Source organism: Polyodon spathula, chromosome 4 (genome assembly GCF_017654505.1).
Source record: "Polyodon spathula isolate WHYD16114869_AA chromosome 4, ASM1765450v1, whole genome shotgun sequence".
In the NCBI taxonomy this organism is placed as follows: Eukaryota; Metazoa; Chordata; class Actinopteri; order Acipenseriformes; family Polyodontidae; genus Polyodon; species Polyodon spathula.
The window spans coordinates 51892017-51917276 of NC_054537.1; the positions used below are offsets into that span (position 1 = coordinate 51892017).

The 25260-nt window shown below is 37.6% G+C and overlaps 1 protein-coding gene across 1 annotated transcript in view; it reads left to right on the top strand.

Annotated features, from left to right (window-relative positions):
- The first annotated feature begins 8118 nt into the window (after window positions 1-8118).
- LOC121314620 (Y+L amino acid transporter 2-like) overlaps window positions 8119-25260 on the top strand; it is a 34299-nt gene continuing 17157 nt past the window's right edge. The window contains exons 1-5 of the mRNA XM_041248068.1: window positions 8119-8367; window positions 16296-16819; window positions 22323-22448; window positions 23489-23633; window positions 24763-24886. Coding sequence (XP_041104002.1) covers window positions 16375-16819; window positions 22323-22448; window positions 23489-23633; window positions 24763-24886 — 840 coding nt within the window. The 5' untranslated portion in view covers window positions 8119-8367; window positions 16296-16374. The remainder of the gene's footprint in view (window positions 8368-16295; window positions 16820-22322; window positions 22449-23488; window positions 23634-24762; window positions 24887-25260) is intronic.

The window sequence follows — 25260 nt, forward strand, 5'->3', positions numbered from 1 at the left end:
TAATATTACACAAACAATCGCAAACCAATAATATAGTCAGATGACAACAAATGTCAATTAACAAAACACCTTACATATGACACAATCACAAGACAATAGAGATTCCTATATTCTCAACTCCACCTATATTCATGGTCTTTTTAAAACATCGGGGACCACCCCGAAGCCACCTTCACAAAATTCGTGGTCTTTTTCACCCACAGGTCATCATTCTCAACGCCACTTATATACATCTAGACACAACACAACTTCTAACCTTACTCACATAAATACAATACCGGTTAATTCCCCCTTTTAACAATAATTCTTAGGTATTCCACAATCCACCAAGTAACCAATAAACAGACAAAGGATAAATAACAAAGGTACCTACTTTCTTTCTAGCCATCTGTCAATGTTACCATCCGTGGATTGCGGAATCACCTGTCGCAGCACAAGTTCATGTAGGAGGAAGGAATTCACACCAGTCCATTGTCTTTGTAGTAGGTTAGAACTTTAATCATGAGCCCGGGAGGTTACACAGGTGGTAAAACACAAGGTAAGCTCACTGATCCACAGGTTATAATTCCTTTTATACCTCATTACAATTACAAATTCAGTCTCACCCCCCACCCCCCCTTCCTATTCTGCTGCAAAGGGCTGCTCTTCACCGGCTATGAGGCCGAGCTGTTCTAAAAAATTCTTTCTTTATTCTTGGAGTTGTCTCACCCCGTTTCTTAGTGCAGCTTGTCACGTGGTTTTATCCTGTTCTGGTCTTTGCAGACAGCCTGTGATTAATTCCTGTTAGTGCCAAACTAGATCTATGCAGACAGTTAAGTACACAATATCTAACCCCTTTCCTACTGTAGCGGTTAACACAAAAAAATGTGTAAGTACTTATACATTCTCAATTGTACATTAACATTTGGCTGACGAGTGACAGGCAGACAATTATAATCCGGTGAAAAAGTGCTTTTATTTATATTCTAGTTTCTAAGGAAAAGATCAGCGTTACCCTGGCCCCTATATGTAATCCCGCATGAAATCTTGGTAAACGGTTGCAGCTGCCTTATTACTTGCAGCTGCCCCTTGTTTACCTTTCAGGTCAATACGGTCTTACAACAGAGTCTTGCTTTTTTCCAGGCTGACCGACTTCCTGGTCCCGGAAACGAACTGTCAGGCCAGCCCTTCCAGACACTTCTCCTCCCGTTCTTTAGCGCCCTCACAGGTCGGGAGTGAGATTTATCACCAGAACTCATTATCTTTCTGTCACACTAACCTAAAATCCTACTTCAAATAGGATTGCTGAGGAAGTGCCCTGTATTTTGATTAGATGGGGATTAGCGTTAGCCTTGACTGTGGGAATGCTGCCACAATCTGTGTATTGGAGGAAAGCTGGAGCATTGGAGGCTCTGGAGAAGAGCCTCACTTTTAATGTGTTTTGGTTTCTGAATTAAAACAGAGAATTGTAAACTTGGTTGCTTTTCTGGAAGGAGAATCCGCCCCTAACCAAAACGTCATCAGCAAGCACATAAAAGCTCTGTGTGTTACTCTTTCATGTCGCTTCTTTTTGTTTCGGCTGCTCAGTCAAGCGCTGGGAAGCTGAAACGGGAGTTGACTGCTTAGAGCCTGGAGAAAGGGCCGCTCTCAGCCACAGATTTCCTGAGGTTTCCCCCTAAAAAATAAAAAATATGTGAGTAGGGGGTTTCTCCTTACCCGAGTGCTGAGCGGTTTGTATTTATTTCTGTGGGGTGAATGGTCGGGTTGGGGAGGCTGGGCTCTCTCCCCCGGTGCAGCCATGCTCTGTGGGATGGGCCATGTCTCAGCTCCTGATTTTCATTAAATTCAATATTTGGGGGATAGGCGGCAGAGTGCCAATGTGGAGTGCGTTAATTATTTATTATTATTCATTCATGGTTTGCACCTACCTGCGGATGCCCACGGATGCAAGCCCACTTTAAAATTAATTAATTAATTAATTAACAGGTGCTGTAAAGATCACAACCAAATGTTCGCAGTAACATACGATCTGTTCAATTACATGCTCGCTCAAATACAAAATACAAATCTCATTCGCTGACCTACATAGCTGCACATAAATGACCAAACAATTTACAGATACTCACATATTTGTATTTTCAGTGCATGACATCCTGCATTTTATAGGAAATAAAGGCAGTGCCTAACCAAATGTGTTTTTACTTCCATTTCCAAGATTTCACAGACTTTTGTTCAAATTCACGATTTTCATGACTTCCGTGACCTCCATGACAAAATCATATCCTTAACTCTGATATTGTCGGCTGTCTAATTTGGTGTCCTGTGTTCTAACTGTATATACACCCAATATCAATCTTGTGTGGTGTGTGTACTGTATGTAAAATACATATAAACAAATATCTGTAAACATTAATGTTATATACAATACATTATGCTTTTTAATATAATTTACACGACTAGGATATATTCTAGACATAACAGCACAAGGCACAGAGCCACAACATTAAATTCGTTCTCAGATTACTTTCAAGTTTTGAAATCCAAAAAAAGATATATTAAAAAATAGGCTACTTTTAAAGCAGTAGGTCGCGTAGTTAATACAATAAGCATTAAAAACTAATAATAAGTACTTTATATTGTTTTAGCTGCAAGTAATATCATGTAGGCTTCATATTGCCCCCAGTGGCATTGGAACAATTTTTAAAGTGGGGTGCTGAAAGCTATTGAACAAAACTGTAACCCCTGTATATGCTGGAAGCCATGCAAAGCCAGGGGGTGCTGCCCCTAATTCCAGCGCCCTTACCCCACTCCACCCCAAAAATATACATGTTTTTAACCAAGACAAAACTCGACAGGTTGCTCAAGTAAGATCATTGTGATAAGCTGCGTATTAAAGAAAATGTCAGATATTTTTAATGAAAACAAACCATAGCTGATTAAACACAACACAAAGAAATCATGACGTCCTGTCGTTACTACATGATTGCAAAATGCAGCCGACAACTGCTGCCCGTGCACATCACTCATGTTTTACCACAGACATGAGCAAACAAAGAATCAGCTGTGCCCAGTAGGGTAAAGCTGGTCCAGTTTGGTACATCCAATCTGCAGGGTTGCCAGAAATTAAATACATTTGTAGCTAAAGTAACCAAATACCAGCCCAAAAGTAGCCCTATATTATGTTGTTAAACTAGCTCTAACAATAACCCAACAAACATGGTATTTTTGAGTTTCTTGCTACATTTTTATTTTAAGATATTCAAATTATTTTATCTTAATGCACACTGTGTAGATACCCATAGCAGAGTGTTTAGTGCATTTGGAACTGCGTAAACAAAAGGTCAAGGAAAACAAACAAAACAAAACAAAAAATAAAAACGTTATGTAACCAGGATTATGTGACTAGTAAAGATACATGGCTATTTTAATTAAAAAAATACAATTGCTTTCTCTATTATTATTATTATTATTATTATATTTATTATTATTATTATTATTATTATTATTTCTTAGCAGACGCAAGCCCACTTATAGTTGTATACAAAAAAAAATCAAGAATTACAGTATTATAATTTATAATATACATCAATAAACCTTTGCATTTAAAACGTAAAGAAAATCTAACCTACATGAATTAAAGAATGTACACAAAATTTCAAGAAAAGGTCCTTTATGAACTGAAATCTTTAAATTTTCATTAAACTATGTACACATGCAGTCACCTTGAAATGGTTTCCATTAGCCGTTATAAATGCTGCAGTCAAACTTTGCCACCAACTCCCAAGGGGCCTGCTGTAAATGAGGCTGAAGTTAGGTTGCTACTTTGCAGTCCAGATCAAATGTGGAGTATGTGTTTGACAGCAGTTTTAGTTCTATTTCAACTGTCATCTTTAACAAATGACATCCAAGAGAACAATATCTACGTTTTATTCACCACCAGACCTCCACTCTTTCCTGTATAGTACTTTATATATCTTCTATTACCAGGCAGGTGCGAAACATAATGCCTGACTGCGGGTAAACTCGTTGGATGGAAAAGTACAGGCTGAGTACTCCCTTTCACTCCAGATCGCTGACCACGCCCCGACCCGCAGGGTGCGCTCTATCTTGTTGTTAACAAGTAGTCAGCACACTGGCCCCGCCCATCTCACCATTCTGACATTGGTGTCAGCAAGGGGTGGTTCAGGAAGGACCCAGAAGAGAAGTCGATCTTTTGTCCGCTGGCGGACTTAGGGGGGGCTGTGTTAAAGCGGGTCCTGAGGCGAGCTGGTGAGATGGGCAGGGCCGGCGCTGGAGTGAACGGGAGAACTCAGTCTGTACTTTTCCATCCAGCGAGGTTACCCGTGGTCAGGCTGGGGCCCTGCCCCCTTTCATCTAGAGTGTTCAGATACCCAGGCTGAGGCATCTAGGTTGGGGGATTTCCATACAGCTGTCATTCTGTAACCTTCCAGCAGGGTAAGATGTCCATTGTGGACTGGTTGGAATGTGAACTGACTCCCTCCAACTCTTCTATAAAAGGAGCTGAGAGCTGGGTCTGACTTCCCTCCCCATTTAGTTGCGCCTTGTTTTCTATGAATACAGTAAAACCAAACGTTTAACCATGCCTCCAACAAACATGGCGACCTCTAGGCATTGCTGCCCCTCACAAACATGGCGCCACTGCAATGTAAACTAAAATCTTTCAACCAAGTTTGCCAAAGTTAAGGTAAGTCCACTTGAATTCAATGAACTTAAAAATAATTACAAACGCTGACTTTTACACCCAATTTAGAATCTATTACAAATGTATTAACCGATAAGTTAGTTATTAGTTTTAAACCAGTACTTTGTTTCTTTGCTACTTTCATGCAGTCCACGTACCTCTGAACAAGTGCACCTGTCCAGGGAGATATCAGCGTTCAGACTCAGTAGGTTCTTTTTAACCACGTGTGGTATTTATTTATTTCTTCCCCCGCACAGGTTTCCACCGGCAGACTACGACAACAAGAAGTACGGGTATTTTTAAAATTTTGAAATTTTGTCTTACAGGCTATCGTTGTGATATGCATGTTACTTTACTGTTATTTTTCAAACTTCATCACCCTGTAATAAAAAAAAAAACAGATACCTTGATGGGATTTCACAGCAAACAGTTATTTTCATTTGCCATGTTTATTATGGGACATGCACCATCATACGAAGCATAACACATTATTTTAAAGTAAAATACTGTGCATGGTGTGATACTATTGTATTAATTTCCACTCTTCATTGCGCTGCTAGGAACTGTATCCGAACTATTTAACAGTGTGTGGACGCTTTGAGCTGGATTAATTAAAACGGTTTGCAGTACAGTTCTCGAGATCGGTTATGTGGTGTGGACAGACCCTTAATCGTTTTTATCAGTTTAATTTATTCCACTTGTTCTGATCAGATAAACTAATTACCAGGATCATTGGTACGCTGCAACCAGGATTACAGATTGGTAGGATTTTCTTGTCCACTTAATGTTAGCGTTGCAATTTACCCTCTTGTCACACACACTTAAATTAATGTTATTTCTGAATGTGATTTTTGAATTAATATATCACATAAAAGGTATTTGGATAATATAAGGCTTCAACGACGGGTACATTTTGACCTTTGAAGGTTCGGAACACATTAACGAAAGAAGGTTTGAACATAATTTACTAATTTGCATGATTGACTTGTAACGTCACCATAGCTACTTGTTGATATTTGATTGAAAAGCCTATTTTACCAGTAATCCATATAAATGGAATAAATAATTCACATGTAGTTTAAAAATATATTATAAAGAACAGTAATCATGTTTTTATAATTAAAAATAAATAGACATGTCGTGTGTTGCCTTCCAGGAGCCTCTGTCAAGCACATCACTGTGAACATAGACAGGCTCCTAGAACGAACAGGAGACAACCCGGTAGTCTCATTGGTGCAAACAACATTGGAAGAGACAGGCCAAAATCCCTGCAAAACAAATTCAGAGAGCTAGGAAGGAAATTAAAAGACAAGTCCAGAACTATGGTATTTTCTGGGATACTACCGGCACCTTGCAAAGGACCATATGGACAGCTGGAAATAATTAATCTAAATGCATGGCTGAAGACGTGGTGCACATGGGAAGGCTTCACCTATCTCGATCATTGGACAACATTCTACAACAAGGACTCAACAAGGACTCAGAAATGTTTTCATCTAGACAATGTGGGGAAGCTATAAAAAAGGCCAACAAGATGCTCGGAAATATTGTGAAAAGTGTTTAATTTAATTCAAGGGAAGTAATGTTTAAACTGTACAATGCACTAGTAAGACCTCATCTTGAATATTGTGTTCAGTTCTGGTCACCTCGCTACAAAAAGGATATTGTTGCTCTAGAAAGAGTGCAAAGAAGAGCGACCTGCAATTATTCCGGGTTTAAAAGGTGAGTCATATGCAGACAGGCTAAAAGAATTGAATCTATTCAGTCTTGAACAAAGAAGACTACGCGACCTAATTCAAGCATTCAAAATTCTAAAAGGTATTGACAATGTCGACCCAAGGGACTTTTTCAACCTGAAAAAAAAAACAAGGACCAGGGGTCAGAAAAGGAGATTAGACAAAGGGGCATTCAGAACAGAAAATAGGAGGCACTTTTTTTACACAGAGAATAGCGAGGGTCTGGAATCAACTCCCCAGTAATGTTATTGAAGCTGACACCCTGGGATCCTTCAAGAAGCTGCTTGATGAGATTCTGTGATCAATAGGCTACTAACAAACAAACGAGCAAGATGGGCCGAATAGCCTCCTCTCGTTTGTAAACTTTCTTATGTTCTTATGTTCTTATTTACACAAAATTGGTGCTGCTTGCATTACAGCAGCACGAATTGCAGTGGATTTAAGTCAAAACAAACTTAACAGTCACCGTCCAAGGAGGTTGTCCGTCACAGTCACGCTGTACTACGACTACTATGATCGATGCCTGTAATCTAACACACACCAGCCCCTGCTCTTCCGCCACTCAATCTCCATTCACCCACACTTACATAGTTACTCCTTTTCATGTGAAATATTTTTGCCTTTATTTGTAATACTGGTGAGTGAACTGGAACAATAAAACCTTTTCTTCTGTAATAAATAAATAAATAAATAAATAAATAAATAAATACTACTATTAATATGAATTTATGATTGTAAAGTGACCCCTGAGATTGAATGTTCCTCCAGATACATCAACAGTCGCTTGCATAGTTTGCATTCATTTTTTTTTTTTTTTTTTTTTTGTCGTCTGTGCATTTAACAAGAAAGAAAAAAAAAAAAATTCCAGTGAATTCGAGACCAATACACATGGGAGGAGTCATACGCAAAAAACACTCCCTCCCCCAGCTCAACACGACACGTCCATCATGACAGTAAAATCGACATAATGAAGCTTTCTTACCTTTGTATAAGTTGGCATGTATGTGCAAAGCATAGTGTATACAACAAATATTCTGGTATTGCTACGTTTGTTATTTTCTTTAATATTGAATTAGAATGTTGCAAAGAAAAAGCTACTTATTTACACTGTACAAAACTACACAGGTCCTGCAAATTTAGAACCCCAGATATTCAACATTCTCTAAGTTTAATTCAGAAAAAAAAACCTAAATTTTTGTATTTAAATAAACAGCACATAATAAATGTACTATCTTTTTCTATCTTTTTTTCTTGCGCTATAAAAACTTTAGTGTGGGGTGTGCACGGGCAAGTGCCTCGGTGATTGTCCATGGTTTAGCTGCGGCTCTGTGTATAGTAATGAACAAAATGTTTTTAAAGTTTTAGAGGCTGGTTAATTCTGCCAAAGAAAGAACGTATTATCTTTTTACTGTAGTTGAAACTGCTTTTTATCCAGTCTATTAAGTCTATTAAGGGTTTGGTTGTATAAATATCAGAGTAACAAACTATGTATGAATAATGGTCCATGAATTATATATTCGTAGTTCCAAGCATGTGTTTCCTATTTTATTGTCATTATCATGTACCTGAAAGAGCTCAGACTCAGTGGCTGAATCCCATATACTTATACATACGTTTTTTTTTTTTTTTTTAGTGAGCTATTTTTTTTTAAAGCTGAACACAGAAGACACGACTGTGTGAGAGGCGTTCCTTTGAGTCGATTTCATCAGTCAGTCTGGATTACATTGTTTCACCTAGAGAGGAGTGATGACGACATTTTCACGGTCTCACTAATTATTTTTTGATTTCCTGAGCCACGCTGCATTATTTATTTTCTTCAAAAATACTATTAAAAATCGCACTGCATTTGAGCTTCCTGTAGAACGGAGCAAAGCTTCGGTAAGATTCTGGTTGTAGAGAAATCCAACACTACAGCAACTTCAACAGAATCACACGTTTCAGGAAGCGAAGGTAAGGAGTATGTATGTGTAGCCTACATTATATATTTTTATTAAACACATGAGGCTGAACAGAGGCCCGCGTATCTGAAAGCACGGACATATCACTTGTAAAATATTTATTGAATGTTCAAATTTAAAATAAGGAAAGTGAAGTCCTAGAGTACAGTTTGGTAGTGAAAGCACGGCTTTACTCGTGATGCCCGGTAAAGCTAGATTACTGGCATGCTGTTAAAATTACAAGTGCAGTTTGGGATCAAACACATCTGTACATTTGTTTCAGTTTCCAAATCAGAGATTTAAATAATCTCAATTATTAATATATTTTAATGTGATTTATAAGCATTTGACTGGACTTGTTTTTGTGCTAACAGTACCGACCTGTATTTTTGGTACAATTGTGCTGGTCACAGTATTTGGCAGTTGGGCTATGTTTCGCAATAAGTAGCAATACTAGTGTTATGCCAAACAGTGTCACCTGGCAGTATTTGGCACTGTAGTGCGAAATATGATCCCACTGTCAAATAGTGTCGCCAGCACAATTGTTTCATTTAATATTACGACTAAAATGTGTATATTACGACTAAGATCTGATATTTTAATTGTGCTGCCATCTTTGTTTTTGAATATCAAAGAACACTGTACTGCTGTTTAGTGTATTTACTGTTTTAGTGTAGCAGAATACTGTCTACATTTACGTTTTCAATGCTGACGCTATTTGGCAGTATGGTTGCCACCTGGCCCCATAATTCCGGAACACTGAGACAGAACAGGATTTTGAAGCCTTTAAACTGAAGGAAATCAACATTTGAATTGAGCCCTAAACCTTTGCTAATTGAGATTGTATAACCATCATACTGATTTGATATTTTAATTGTGTTGTGTGTGTGTGTGTGTATATATATGTGTGTATGTATGTATGTGTGGGGGGGTGTGTACATTTTTTCCTTTTTTCAAAAAGACAACTGCTGTGTATCAAAAAATTCAAAATAAAGGTGAAATGTAATATAGGCACGTACAAATGTGATTAATGTAAAATCATTTATCAGATCGTTTCGGACTATGTTCTTCATCACCTGTCGTTTTTTCTGATATCTCTATCATATATATATATATATATATATATATATATATATATATATATATATATATATATACACACACACACACACACACACACACATACACATACAGTACCAGTCAAGAGTTTGAGTACACCTGCTTGAAACCAGGTTTTTCATGATTATCTATGGTTTTAACTGTATAAACTTGTCTATAAACACTAAACAACAATATTTCATTATATGATACATGTACTTACATAAGCTGATAATCATAAGCGAGTTGCATTCAAAAATTACATTTTTAAATGAAAATGTAAATCTTGTCAATTTCAATGAAATGGTCACCCAAAGCAAAGGGATTTCAGTCTGAAGCCCAAGTCAGTTAAAAGTCTGAAATGTGTATAACACGGTGGTAGAACACTGGCCTAAGTATAAAAGTGTCTTTGTTAGATGTTCTTTGAGTTAACTAGCATGTTACCTAATTAACCTTTTTGTCACCAGTTATTGTTAACAGGTGAGGGTCCATAATTACAGGTAGCATAGGCACAAGTTTGTCATTCCTGAATGTAAGGGAGCAGAAAATGGCAAAATACGCTCAGTTAAGCAACGAAAAAAGAAAAAGTCTGTAATTATTTTAAGAAATGAAGGTCAATCTTTAAGACAAATCACAAGAACTTTGCAAGTGTCTGTAACTGCTGTGGCCAAGACCATCGAACAAGGTCAAAGGCAGGCCAAGGGTGACCTCAGAATCAGAGAACAAGTTCATTCGAGTCACAAGTCTGCGAAACCGGCAATTAACTGCCCCTGAAATACAAGCTCAGCTAAATGCTACTGGAAGTACAGATGTTTCAACATCAGCTGTTCAGAGGAGATTGCGTGAAGCTGGCCTAACTGGAAGAATTGCTGCGAAGAAACCATTGTTAAGAGTGGAGAATAAGAGGAAGAGACTTGCCTGGGCCAGAAAACACAGAAACTGGACGTTTGAGGAATGGAAGTTGGTCTTATGGACCTATGAGTCAAAATTTGAAATATTTGCCGGTGACTGAGTTGGTGATCTTTACCAAGTCCATGGCAAGCTCAACCAGCATGGCTATCATAGCATACTTCAGAAGCATGCCATTCCATCAGGATTACGGCTAGTTGGGCAGACCTTCATTCTTCAGCAAGATAATGACCTGAAACACACCTCAAAGTTGTGCAAGAACTATCTGGCAAAGAAGGAAAGTGAAGGACAACTCAATCTAATGACCTGGCCTGCCCAGTCAACAGACCTCAATCCCATAGAACTTGTATAGGATGAACTGGACAGAAGAGTCCAATTCACAACAAATTGAATTCCAATTGAATTCACAACAAATAAAGCTGCTGTTTTATCTGCAAGTCTCAGAAACTGATGCCAAACAAGGCAAAACGTTTTTTCTCTGTCACAATGAAGCCTCCAGTCTAACTGTTCGTCTTAATTTTTTTTTTCATAATTAAATTCTTTATGGCTTATTGGTTACCTAGTTGTAGAAAACCTGATTTGTAAAAGATTTGCCACGGGAGCGAGTACCAACACAACACTTCAGTACGCAGTCTCAGATTCTGACTGTACAACAAATATGACGCGCAGCGGGAAAGTTAGAATTAGTTCATAGTTATGTTTTTAAAAAATTATTTATAGATTCATTTTCAGCTTTTTGACACAGTGGCCCGTTTTCCTGGATTCATTAAACGGAAGCCATATGCACTATATGTATATTATACTAGTTAAATGTAACCGGCCCAGTCGGGCCTGTGGTGCTTCATAACTACCAGCCAAAATGCGCTGTCTACCAGCCCCGGGCCATGGTTAATGTCGAACCCTGAATAATACTATTAAAATCAGTTTAATTGATAATGTTTTGCTGTGAAGCAACTAATGGGCTTTTAAACCCTCCAAATCCTTGTTTTCACATTTTATAAAAGCAGAATAAGACGAAAGAGTGTGCATTTTCATAAGCGTCAAGTTTTTATTAATGTTGATGTGATTATGAATAGTAATTGTAATATTTGTCCAGCTTAATTTTTTTATAATAACTTCAAAAAATATTTATTTTATAAACTGTTGCACCCTCATTTGTCTGTTTTCTACTTTCTGCCCACAGCAAAACCTGTAAGTTAAACTAAAAGCAATGGCGCCCCCTATTTATAAACTGTAAATGTATCTAAATCTAGTTTTATGTGGGTGATTTTATTTGTGAACAAAATGTATTTGATATTAAAACCCGCCACAGCTGCACTTTGTATGAACTATTGCTATGATTAGCCGCACAACTTTCAAATGAAAGTGGGCTGGACGATAGACTCGCTGTGCTACAATTGGCCGACACAAGCTCTGTGGACCAGGACTGGTCAGATTTAACAGGGGGTTGATCAGATTAAACATGATCCCTGCCTGGGTAGTTGATCAGTCAATCATCCTGGAGCCTAGGGCCCACTTGGCCTGCTATTTGCTGCAGAGCTTTTACAATCGCCAGGAAGTCAGAAGTATTTTGCACTCCAGTACTGGCACCCCCCTAATAACCTCATCGTGCCACCCCAGGGGGGTGCGCTCCACAATTTGAAAACCTCTGCAGTAGACCCTACATTTACTGCACACACACACACACACAGATATATACACATAGCGATATCTGAAACAGAAGCCCCCATGGTTTCTTCTAAGTTCTATCAAGAACACAAGCTAAGTTAGAAGAAACAATTGGGGCAACCTTGGCCAGCACCAAGCAAATTGGCACAATGTAAAAGCGGTGGGAGTCAAGGTTGCCCCTATTGTTTCTACTAACTTAACTTGTTTATCAGGCACAATAAAAGCGGATCGAACTTGCATCAAAATAACAACATTTAATTGTTCATTTGGTAATTGGATGAGGTTTGTGTTCCTTTTGTTATTTTTTATGAATTGGTCATTTAGCAGACACTTTTATCCAAAGTGACAGAGACTAGGGAGTGAACTATACATCAACAACTGCTGCTGCAGAGTCACTTCCAATAGGACCTCAGTTTTACGTGTCATCCAAAGAACGGAGCACAAGAAAGTTAAGTGGCCGAGCCAGGATTTGAACTGGGAACCTGCAGGTATCAAACCATTTTCCTTAACCACTGTACCATCAAACCTCCAGTTCAAACAGTGAGATAAAGTGTTTATCTATCACATTGCAGGAATGTTGTTATGAATTCCTCAGAGTAAGTTTAATATCCCCCTTGCACACAGAAAAAAATGTTTGTCGTAAGTGAATAGTAGTGAGGACTGTGTTTTACATGTAGAACATAAAAGTGGCATTAGAAAAGTAAAAGTGCAAAAAACAAAGGAATGTGAACTGGGAACAGAGAGTAAAATTATTGATAGTTTTGTGAAACCTAGAACAGATGCAGACCTAAATAACATTGCCGTCGGTTTTTGAGAAGTACATAAGTGGGCCGTAAGCTTGTTTGAACAATGATTAACACAAGAAGCCCCGCAGTGGTCATTTTGGTGTTTTTTTTTTATTTTAAAATGTCATTTTCAGCAGTTGTGTAACACATATGGGGCTGCGCTTTCATGTACCTTTCTGTCCTTATGTATTAAATATTCTCACAAAGCAAGCTTTGTGAGAAAGAGAAAGAGAGAGCAGAAATAAAGGAGATACATTACATTATACCTAAAAGCCCCGGGAGCAGTCACATTGACTGCCACACAGAAAACAATTGTTTTGTGATTATACAGAACGGTATTCTACTTTATTATTTTTATTTACCAGTTCACAAATGTTTAGCTGTAATTAGATTAGTTTCTGCCTGAGTGAATGACTGACAGCCTATTGTTTTTTCAAACAGCCTTTTCAAAGGCTGGAGCCTGCTTGCCAGCTGTGCTGTTTTGGTTAGTTAATTAGAATCAGGACTAGTGAAAACAAATACTAGAGACCGTGGAGTTTTACAATGCAAGAAAATATGGAGTTGTTTTATAAGTTTTATTTATCTACGTTGTTCAGTTGCTTTTGCGCTTCTGATAATAAACTGATTGCTGGTGAAAAGTTAAAAATGTATTGGCATTGTTTCAGTTTTATAAATATTTATGTTGTAAACCGATGTCTGGTATTTATTTATTTACATTTTCTTGTTTTGATTTGTAAAATAAATGTTTATATATATACACATACAGTATATATAATGTGCTTCAGATGTTTATGTAACGTATTCAATAAAAAAAAAAAATTATATCCAACTTTTTCTCCTTTCATTATACTATATACAGTGTTTTAAATACAGCCGTCAAAGACTGCTGTGGGGCTTCTAGGTATGAGTATGTCTCCATTGTTTCTGGTGTTAAAGCCAGGAAGAAATGCAAAAGCTGTGTATAAATCTAACATCTGTGTAATTGATGGAGGCTTACAAATTGATGATGAAATTGCTTTTTTTTCTTAAACTAATACACCTGTTTGAAATTTAACAAGCCAGGCTGGTATAAAAGGACATGTTTCAAAGACAATAGCTGTCTGTGGGAAGGTAAGGAACCATGTATAGACCTGACTGCAGTGTATGTTAAAACAAAGTATACAAAATCTGTGACACATGAATATTGTAAACCCCCTTTTGTTAGCATGCATTTTATTTTTGAGATGTTAGCATGAGAACTCGAAGTTAATGGATGCCAAAAAGGTATTGTACCAGTAGTACTGTACTGAAATGCAATAGGTAAAAATTGGAAGTAATTTGAGATTTTTTACCTGGCATCAAATATTGCCTTGATAACTGACGTTTATAGTTTGCAGTACTGTTTTGCAGTACATGAATATTGGAAGTATTTTTTTACCAGTACCTGTTTGAATAGTACTGTTCAAAAATCCAGAATGTTTTGATTTCTGAAGAGTGTTTTCAGCAAAAATGTTGAAATTTTTTAAGAAATTGGGATGCCTTACCAAGGTCAGTGTTCCAGCCAGGAGGATCAGACTTCTGTTTCTGAAGCAGATGTAGCAGTTTGTGAAAAACCCATTGCATCCAAAACCTGGGACATGGTAACTGTGGAGTGTACTCCCCTGAATTAAGAGTGAAGATTGGGCGGTATGCAGCAGAATTTGGAAATGCCAGTGCCGTCGGAAAGTTTTATCAAGGAACTAGGAAAGTGTCTGTGCAAACTGCTTTTTTTTATTATTGAGCACAAACTATTCCATGTATTACTGTAGAGTGTTGGTACTAGTTACAGTATTAAAGTTGCAGTTGTGTTAGTTATTGCATTTGTTCTAGTTATTCAATATTGTAAATTGTTGTTTTGGGATGCTTATGAAAAGCGTTTTATAAAAATTAAATGTTGCTATTGAATAAACTTAAGTAAATTCAACTGTTATGCTTTTGCACCCCTCAAATATAAAGGGTGCTAATATCAACCACATTTGTGGTAGAGCAACATTTTTTGGAAATGAAAATAAAGGGGTTTACAGTAATATTTAAAATCAATAAACCAGATTGGTGTCTGATTAAAGTTAGGGGTCCTGTTAAGTTTTAGTTAGTGCTCCAAAACATGAGCTAGGGTTTATTTTGTTTTTCTTTTTAAAAGAACCCATGTTTCCACTGGAAAAGGGACATTGTGGAAACAGATAAACATACAGGTATAGTCCTGTTTAAACCCATCCTTTGTTGTGTGTATGCTTTATCCACTAAAGACATGTTAGGGACTCAGAATGGTGTTGAAAGTTATACTGTCAATAAAGAAACTTTGTCACTTTTTGTAATTATGAAAAAAAAAAAATTACACGTACAATTGTATTGCTGCACTAGCAAACAATATGAAATGCTAAACTGAAATCGCAAGCTGTGACGAGGAGAGAAGGAATGCAAGCTTCAAATCTACCTCATGATCAGGAAGGACACTAGGTAATGGTGGTACGCCTTTTCAAGGATGGATCGACTCGATGGGAAGACAGCACCGACAGTCAGCCATTTTTGGGGAAGGCGGTAGCTGTGGAACTGCGGAACAACTCTGTTGTGATCAGCTGTGCCGCCTGCAATGATTGGAGAGAGCGGGGCACCACCCTGATCACAGCGAGAAGTTTGGCAGTTCAAAGAGGACGCAGCTACATGAGTACGGCCCTTTACGTTAAATCCTAATTCAGCCAGACCGCTGCTGTGTTTTGTTGTCTGTGTTGCAGAAGTAGATTGATAGGAGCTGAAGTGGCAGAGCCAGCACAAAATCTTGGAGCACTCACCCCTGCACACAGTCACAACATGGGATTGCACCCTCCCCGCACTGGAGCTATGGGAGAGTGAAAACTAATTATTATTATTTGTTATTTTGTTTTGGGACTGCACACTATCGTCTTGTTTTCACCACTACCATTGCTGGTAGTGGGGTGATTTTGAAGTAAATAAAACTTACAAGTTTTGGAAATTAAATACTTGTTTTGGACTTGTTTTTTTAACCACACCAGTCAACTTCCTGACACAAGCCCTTTTCCAAGTGTTACGTTTGTGTAATATTAATTAATTAATTGTTGAAATGATTGTTGTGTAATAAAATGGTATTTGCTTTTCTATTGAATTGTTCTGACTGTGGTTTCGTTGATGAATCAACAGTGTTCTAATCCACAGTTTTCTATGGATTTGTAGCACCAACTGTGGGTTCGTTAATCAACAGTATAACTGCCCTGCACTCCCCTTCTCTTCAAAACCGCTCAGCCACTTTTAGTTAGAAGATTAGTAGAATGAATCAGTCAAAAGATCAAAGGGTGACATCCCAGAAATGTTTTAAGTGTAAAAAAACCATTTGTTCTAGTTTAAAGTACTGATCCCATTATTGTTGGATAACACTTTGCCCGATTTGTTACTATTTTACTAATTACAAGAAGCAAGAAATATTTTTTCTTCTTTGTCTCTTTTTCAGATTCCTGAGCACAAAGTCTTGGCTTGATGATGTGTATTTGCTGACTGTTGTAACAGCTTGACTTCAGATGAAATAAGACATGGCGGATGATTGTGACAAAATCTCGAGTAATTCCGTCCGACTCAAGAAGGAGATATCCTTGCTGCACGGCGTCTGCCTCATCGTAGGAAACATGATTGGCTCTGGGATTTTTGTTTCACCAAAAGGAGTTTTATTATACACTGGGTCCTACGGACTTTCTCTAGTCATATGGGCAGTAGGAGGGGTATTTTCAGTGTTCGGTGCTCTCTGTTATGCAGAACTTGGTACCACAATTAGGAAGTCTGGAGCCAGCTACGCCTACATCCTGGAGTCCTTTGGAGGGTTCTTGGCGTTTCTTAGGCTGTGGACCTCCTTGCTGATTGTAGAGCCTGCATGCCAGGCTGTTATTGCATTGACATTCTCGAACTACCTGGTCCAGCCTTTTTACCCGACCTGCCAACCACCTTATATTGCTGTCCGCCTCATTGCTGCCCTTATCATATGTGAGTGGTAATCATTCTTTCTTTGAGAATCTTTTCATTTTCCATTAGTCATTGTAGGTATCTAAATAGTTACTAGGCTAAGTCTTTTACACGTGTTGCTATAACATGTTTTTCTTTTAAAAACTGGAGTAGATGTACTAAAGTGTTGCGGCTGTCACAATAGTAGCAAACCAGCTGCAAACGAGTCGGAAGTCTAGGCTGTAATGCAGTAAACATGCGCAATGCTGTTTGTGACTCGTTAAGGAGTACTTTGTGGCGGCAGCTTTTCTTTGCGGTTCAACCTTAGGTGAATATGTAATTATAGGTGTTCCTGCATACATTTTCAAAAAGGGATTGGGGAAAGTGCAATTGAGGGTTCTCAAATATTATAGTGAGATGTTAAAGCTGCCGACCAGTTGCAACAATTAATTAATTAATTGCAACAATTTGTTAAGAACTTTTGAAGGCGTGTTTTGTACAGTCACAATTGTTGCTGGCATTTCCCAGTCTGCTTTCTGTCATGTGTTGCCAGTTGTTCTCAATGCATTTTTTAGGTGAACACACGAAATACCTTTTTTCCCTAAAAGCAGGGTGTGCTTACAAGCCTTAAAAACTCTGGAACTCCTCCAGCTCATTCTGAATATCGGTATAGGAATAGGAAACACACCTATTTTATTAAGGTGCAGGTGGTTTGTAATTGTGCACAATTTAGCACTGCACCACTGACTAACTTAAATAAAAACTGACAGTATACATTTGGCTTCTAGGTAGAGCCCTGTGAAATTATTTATTTGTTGCAACTTTATTTTTCACAAATTAAATTTTATTACAGGTACACATTAATAAAACAACTAAAATACATGTATACAAATAATTGTATACATCATGTTTTAATTACATACATGTTTATTAAACATTATCCACCTTATTTTTTTTTAAAAGCATTTATTTTTTTACATTTTGACAAACAGACTTCGCGCCGCAAAAATAATTGTGTTACCATAAGCGTCAGTAGCAGTAACATGCAGTTTAACTGCCTATTTACAGTAAATACTGCCCATGCACGCTAAAAATACAATAAGATAAAATAAATATATATTTACATTGTCCTACTATTGTGGAGCTGTCATAATTGCACATACAGCAATCTACCCATTAAAAAAAAAAACCTGATAGGAACTGTATTTCAATCCCATTGCACTGTAGCAGGGCTTCATTATGCAACAAGCTTGGGTTTTCTCAATATTTAAACACTAAGCAAAGCAGATTAATTCATTCAAAACAGCATTTGCTCTAGTGCAAAGTTTGCACCATTTGAAATAAAGCAAAGCATTAGGATACTAATATAAAATATAAGCAAACAACCCAAAAGGAAAAGGAATAAACAGATAATGCTTAACGACAATATCTTCCCAAACGACTCACTCCAAATTATACAAGTTCTAGTCAGAGCTTCTGTTTCCCTTCAGACCATGTCTATGGTAACCGTTGAGCCTTGACAACTACGATTGCAAGTATTTATTTAAAGTATTTTTTTTGTATAAACCTCCCAATTTAAAAATGTCATTCTGTGTTTGCTTCATAGTGATTTTTTTTGTTTTATATTTGCATTTCTTTTTATTTCGTATATGTGAAAAACACAGGCTCTACTTGCAGGCAGCTCATGGTAATATGAGTAAGGGTTATATAATGCAAAATGTGTTGCTGATCTCTTGAAATTCGTATTAACGAGAATTGACTGTCCTCATATCATAACTTGTCAATGCGGCATCAGGCTTTATTTTGTGTTAATTGACTAGGCTACTAAGTAGGCCATGATGATGATGATGATGATAATAATAATAAAACAATTTTATTTTCAATTTAAAATAATTTATTTGCATTGTACACCAATGTGTACAGTGCAGCAGCATGATTTATTTTGTTACCGGTAGCCTACAGGCTAAAGTAAAAAGATAGGGCTCCAGGTATACATTTTACTGCTGTACTGTATACTGTACAGGCCTATTGTACAGATTTATATTTTTGTTCCTAATGTAATGTGTAGCCTACCCAAAACACATTAGTGTTATTTCAGCACAATGATTTATACATTTAAAATATATTGAGCGCTATAAATGTATGTGTGTGCAATTTTATTGTATTTTTTTAAAACCTTTTTTTTAAAAACACCTCCTTATGTTGGACAGACATGTCTGGTTTAGCGAGGGGCTCCTGTATGATTATGAAAAGCTTTTTGGGAGGTGAAGGTGGGGGACCCACTATAGAATCTGATGGGATTAAACTGCCTTTTATTATTTATTCGACAAAAATGACTCAAAACATAGTTAAATTACTATATTGCGGCTCTCTTTAACATATTTTCTGTCAGTATATACAACAAAATGTATACTTTGTTAAAATTGTTGCAACAGAAATGCAAATTGCGGTATGTTTGCTCTGTGGCTGGCCCATATTAGTACATCTACCCCTGTATGTTTTGAGAGCTATGTAGGTAACGGAAGGGCAAAATGTGCAATATTTAAGTAATTATTTTGTTAGCTACAAGTATTTCAAGGTGTTCTATTACCATACAAGCTAAATGTCTGGTGCTATTGTAAACAGAACAAAACTATGCCCTGTAGAATGTAACCTCTGAGTTGCAGGTGTTGAAAATTGTGGTTAACATATTCAATTAATTCCAAAGCATAGCTACTGCATACAAAAAGTGTTTATTACAGTATCCACTAACAACCACTTTTAAGTAAACACTTTTGGTTAGTGTTTAGTAGCTACGCTTTACAGTTAAGAGTATGCATTATTTATTTTAATTCCTGTGTGGCGTGTAAAATAACAGAATTTGAAGCCTATCATTACAGTAGTATAGTAGTAAATCACATTGAGTTCAATCAGCATGTTGCTTAAAAGTGCAAACCAACCTGAAGATAAGAGTGAGCTGCTTTTACATGTATATCTAAAATCTTTGGTTTCAAACATCTTAAACAGTAAGTGAATAAAATCACTGTTAAGGATAGCCGGAACAGCTCAAGTGTTGCAGTACGTGTTGTTTTTGCTGTTGCCTGTACACATTAGGCTACTAAGTGTTTGATTTGATTGTCAGCCTTAAATCTGGAGAGCCATGCTATACATCTAATTTAACACTTAAAATTAGATGTATAGGATGTAGCTCTCGCACTCAGAATGTAAGTGACAAAGCATTCAAAATGTTTAAACTATAACAGGTTCAATATAAACAGATTTAGGTCCTCATTCACTAAACGGTGGTAAATGACCATAATTACCACGTGGCAGGGGGAAGCCACACTGTGCACAAAAATGAACCAGCGGTAGCTGTATTCACTAAGCTAATTATATGCACAAATAAAGCGAGCTAAATGATTAATTTACAAGTTGTCGCAATGCGTGGAATTTAGCATATAGAATTCAAGATGCGGAATTATGCATGAGGTTTACATACACTGTATTATAGCGTGTGTGTGTGTGTATATGGGGGGGGGTGGCCCATGGCCCATGGCCCTGTCCTCGTCCTCGTCCTCGTCCTATCTGCAGCACTGGGATGCATGTAAATGTTCATGTATTTCCTGCCGGACTCGCGCAGGTAGCCATCGGGCACCCATGGACGAGACCTCCGGCCAAATTTATCTTTCATTCGGGCCCTGAGTGTCCACCACAGTCATAATTGCAATTGCAATTGCAATTGCTATCATCATCATTCATTCACTGCCATTCATTTAAGCTGATTCTCTGTGCTGAATCCATTTTCTGCCTAAGGTTTTCAGATGGTTCTTTACTTTTTCACATATTGGTAATGACAGCAATCACCCTATGCCTAACCTTTTTATACTCTCTAAGACTGTTCATCTACAATCCAACATTTTCTAGACTTTTCTAGAATTTTAGGTTCTGCATTATCACATTGACATTTCTAGTACCTTGTAGACAATACTATCATAGCATCAAAGGGTATGAATATGAGTTTTGCAAAAACAATTATCTATTTCTTAATTTTTTTACTCATCCACAAAAGCAAAACTTTTGCTGCAAAAGATTTTTCCAAAAATTCTTTTTGTTTTCAAAAATTTCTAGAAATTATAAATTTCCATTGGGGTATGTAAACTTTTGCTGGTATGGCTCTTGTACTTCAAAAAGAGCTTAAACACATTTCTTAAGGTTGCACTTTGATAAAGATTTATGGTATTACTACTTTGTACTATGCCACAGTTGTGGAAAGGATGACATTTTCAAAATCTGTCTCCACTGGTTTTCTGCAGCAGACAACAAGCCTCATCGAAAATGTTTATGCCCAAGCTGCCCAACTTTACGGAATGCCCATAACTTCATAAGAAACGTTTCAATACACCCTACTTCCTCCAATTTTCAAATACTAGATCTGTAAAATATTATTTGGCTGGTACTCAGGTTGGGCAGTATGAGTCCCTTACCTTCTTGTTTTTTTTAAATGCTTTTGTTTTGCCACTAAACTATATTTTGTTTTTGTGAAGTCTGTTTGGTTACCGCAGTAAATTGACGCGTCTATGCTTCCCAGTATGCGGCACAAATTCTTCTCTGTTTTGACGTCTCGTGACAGGATACGTTTCGCCGGTATGTTGTTATGGTGCTGTTTTTGGATTTGATGAATTTTCCTATTTTCACAATTTTCTTCCAGTTACGCTTTTAGTAAATTTATATCACTCCGTCTTTTTTTCTTGTGACAGCATTTACATGATTTTTCAATTCCTCTGTCAGGAATAATTTGGTCATAATTTTTATTAAGTTGCCAGTTTGTGCTGTATTGAAGTCAGTTAAGATGCCCATGTGACCTGTACATAGTAAACCTTATAATCTTGCAGCTGTACATAATAAGATTGTAAACTCCTGGAGTTCTGATAGACTCTATAGGGCTATAAACGACTACTACTGATTATAAATCAATAAACAGGTAGCAGAGTTGTTCTGTAAGGCAGTGAGAAGTTCCTTTTGATACTAGCACACTATTTTAATTGCCTGGGTCCACTGGTCATGTCAGCATTGGTAGTGAGATCCCAGATCTCTTATGTTTGTTTGCTATGGTGCACTGTGTCTTATTGTCGAGCTTCTTGTTGAATGCAATTAGCAGGGAAATGGGAAGAGGTGAGAGGTGAGCTTCCCACATCCCTGTCATTGTTAGGCTGTCTGTTTCTAGGCTTCTCATGTTTTCATAATAACAGTTTAAAAGGATCAGTGATGCCTGAGCTGAATACAGTTAAACCCTGGCTGAAATATCACAAGGGAAGTGGACAAGTTGCTAATCTTGTTCTTATGTGACTTTGTTAACAATTATTCATATGCATACTTTATACTTTGTAAAGAGAGATCGTGGTCTCTAAAACACTGGGTATTGATGTGAGGGTGGGGGGGGTCTATCCTATATATTTGACCCTCTCATAAACAGTATAGGAATAAGGTAATGCTAACATGAGCCTAATTATATTCCTGGGTTCAAAATCCATATAATCCAAGCATTGTTTTTGTAAACTTTCCACAGGTCTCTTGACGTTTGTGAACTGTATGAAAGTAAAGTGGGGTGCGGTGCTGCAGGTGGCTTCAACATTTGCCAAAGTAATTGCCCTGATCATCATCATCATTGCTGGCTTAGTGAAACTGGGTCAAGGTAAATTTCAACCGCATTTTGTAATTTTAGAGGTTAGTGAAATAACTGTATAGTAGTGAGATATTATGTGACAGTTAATTTATGTATGAAAAGTTAAAGCAGTGCAATGTAAACACAGCTGGGTGCAATCTTCTGAATGAGAGTGCCAGGCTCTTTATTTATTTATTTATTTATTTATTTATTTATTTATTTATGGTTTACACAACCCTTTTCCTGACTTGGGTGGGGCGAAGACGAACACACGCTGTCCTCCGAAGCGTGTGCCATCAGCCGACCCTTTTTTACACACTGCAGACACCATGCAGCCACACAGAGCTACAGTGTCGGAGAACAATGCAGCCCTGGGCATCTTACAGGCAAGCCCGCAGGCGTCTGGCTAGACCACAGGGGTTGCTGGGGCGCGGCGAGCTGAGGACACCCTGGCTGACCTAGCCCTCCCTTCCCCTGGGAGCTGCTCAGCCAATTGAGCATCGCTCCCTGGGAGCTCCCATCCTCGGTTGGCAAAAGAATAACCTGGTCTCGAACCAGTGACCTCCAGACTATAAGGCGGATCCTGTATTCCAAGTGGAGCACCTTTACTGGATGCGCCACTCGGGAGCCCCTCAGTCCACCCTTAAACTTCTCCCCCCCCCCCCTTTAACAGTAAGCTTGATAAAGATTTGTAATGGGTAATTATGATAGGGGCTGTGGGTTATCTGCTGACAGATGGGGAGAGACACAGGAAGTGGTTGTTGTGACACTGCTTAAATAAACATAAGGGAAACCGTGTGGCACTACCAATCATGGGTGACTATACAACTAGTGTACAAAAAATCTAAACAAAACACTGTAAACAGCTCAAAAATCAAAAGGTTTCCGTGAGCAAGGTGGCGTGCTGCTCCTGCTATAAAGGAGGTCCCGCTGACACACCCTTCCTAGCTATACTTTTTGATCATATCGTAAAAGTAACATATACAAAGCATTTTCAATGTTTTAGGCTCGAACTGTGAATGGGTAAAATGTGAGCCATTTACTGTATGTTAATGTATGTCTATTTGCAGGTAACACTGGGAATTTTGACAGCTCTTTTGACGGCTCCATGCTGAATGCAGGCGATATGGCCTTGGCTCTTTACTCGGCTCTGTACTCGTACTCTGGCTGGGACACACTCAACTTTGTTACTGAAGAAATCAAAAACCCAGAAAGGTACAGACTGCAATAATCTACACTTCATTAAACCTTACTACAGAGAAATTCTACGTCAGAATATCAGATCCATAAACACGATTCTCTGCAGGATGTAACGAACATCGTGTTATCTGTCCAGGCAGAATGTTTCTTTTTATTCAAGTGTTTGCAGCTAATAAAATATTTCCATTAATCTTACATGCCCATCTAATACAGTACAGTATTGCTCCTATCCCTTCAAAAGCTCTTTAAGCTGTCATTAACCAGCCGGCTGCTTACCATAACTCTGAAAACACTACCTAATGTGAAAAGACCTACTAAAACAAAAATGTAACTCACTTCCTGAAAGGTAAGCAAATGGAGTCCCTTTTAAATCCAGTGTAACATGTCCACTGTATAACACATGCTCATGAAAGGAGAAATTGATAGAATTATTTTATTAACTACAAAATGTTTTATAATAATAATAATACATTGTAAGGTTAAATTGCTCCATGATGTGATGTTTTTTTAGAAATTATGTTCTGCTTTGCCTGTGGGTTTGTCTGGCTCTGTTTAAAAGATTTAGTCCACTAACCTTGTGGCTTTTGTTCTAATGCTTTGCTTGAGTGTGTAATCTCATTGTAATCTACAGTAAACTTACAGTACCTAATCAAAAGCATGTTTCTGCTTAATTTTCACAGGCTGTGAAAAGCAAGAACAATATTTTTTCTATTTATTATCAAAATATGAATTACAAAGCATATAATGTATTAGTAATATTATGTTTCATCTGGTTTGCTTCATTAAGTGCCCTTATTGAAGTTTAACACATACATTTTGTTGTGATTTGTTGTGAGAATAGGGCCAGGATCCCATTTTTTAACATGTAGGACCTCTGATTTTAACTGTTTAGAATTATCTACAATATATTTAAATTGGTAACAGACTATTATATAGAGATTGACATTAAGATACAGTTTATTCCACTTCTTAGCAGTTCATGTTTCTGTAAGGTCTCTTAACTGCCAGACATTGTTAAACACAGACATTTACAACTTTAATTTTTTTTATGTTTTAATCAGGTGCCTTTGATAAGTCACTACAGTAAACTGACAGGTCTTTTTAAACTGAGCTAAATCTTGCGCATCTTAACTTTTCCCAACAGGAACTTGCCATTATCAATTGCCATTTCCATGCCTATAGTTACAGTTATCTATATCCTGACGAATATCGCTTATTACACAGTCTTGGACCTGGATACAGTCTTAAGCAGTCAAGCTGTAGCAGTGGTAAGTGCACCATGTTTGTCTTCAAGATCTTAATGTAATCAGTTTAGAGCTACTCAGAGTTGAGTATATAGGTCTACAGCAGGGCTTCTCAAACTCGGTCCTGGGGACCCCCTGTGGCTGCTGGTTTTCATTCCAACCAAGCTCTCAATTACTTAACTAGACCCTTAATTGATAATTTGCTTAATTAGACTTTTTTACTTGTTTTCAGCTCTTAAACAGTTACTTATAAAATGTTATAGCTAACTTGAAATATGCAACTGTTCAAAACAAGCAAAAAGGTCTATTTAAGCAAATTATCAGTTCAATTAAGGGTCTAGTTAAGTAATTGAGAGCTCGGTTGGAATGAAAACCAGCAGCCACAGGGGGGCCCCAGG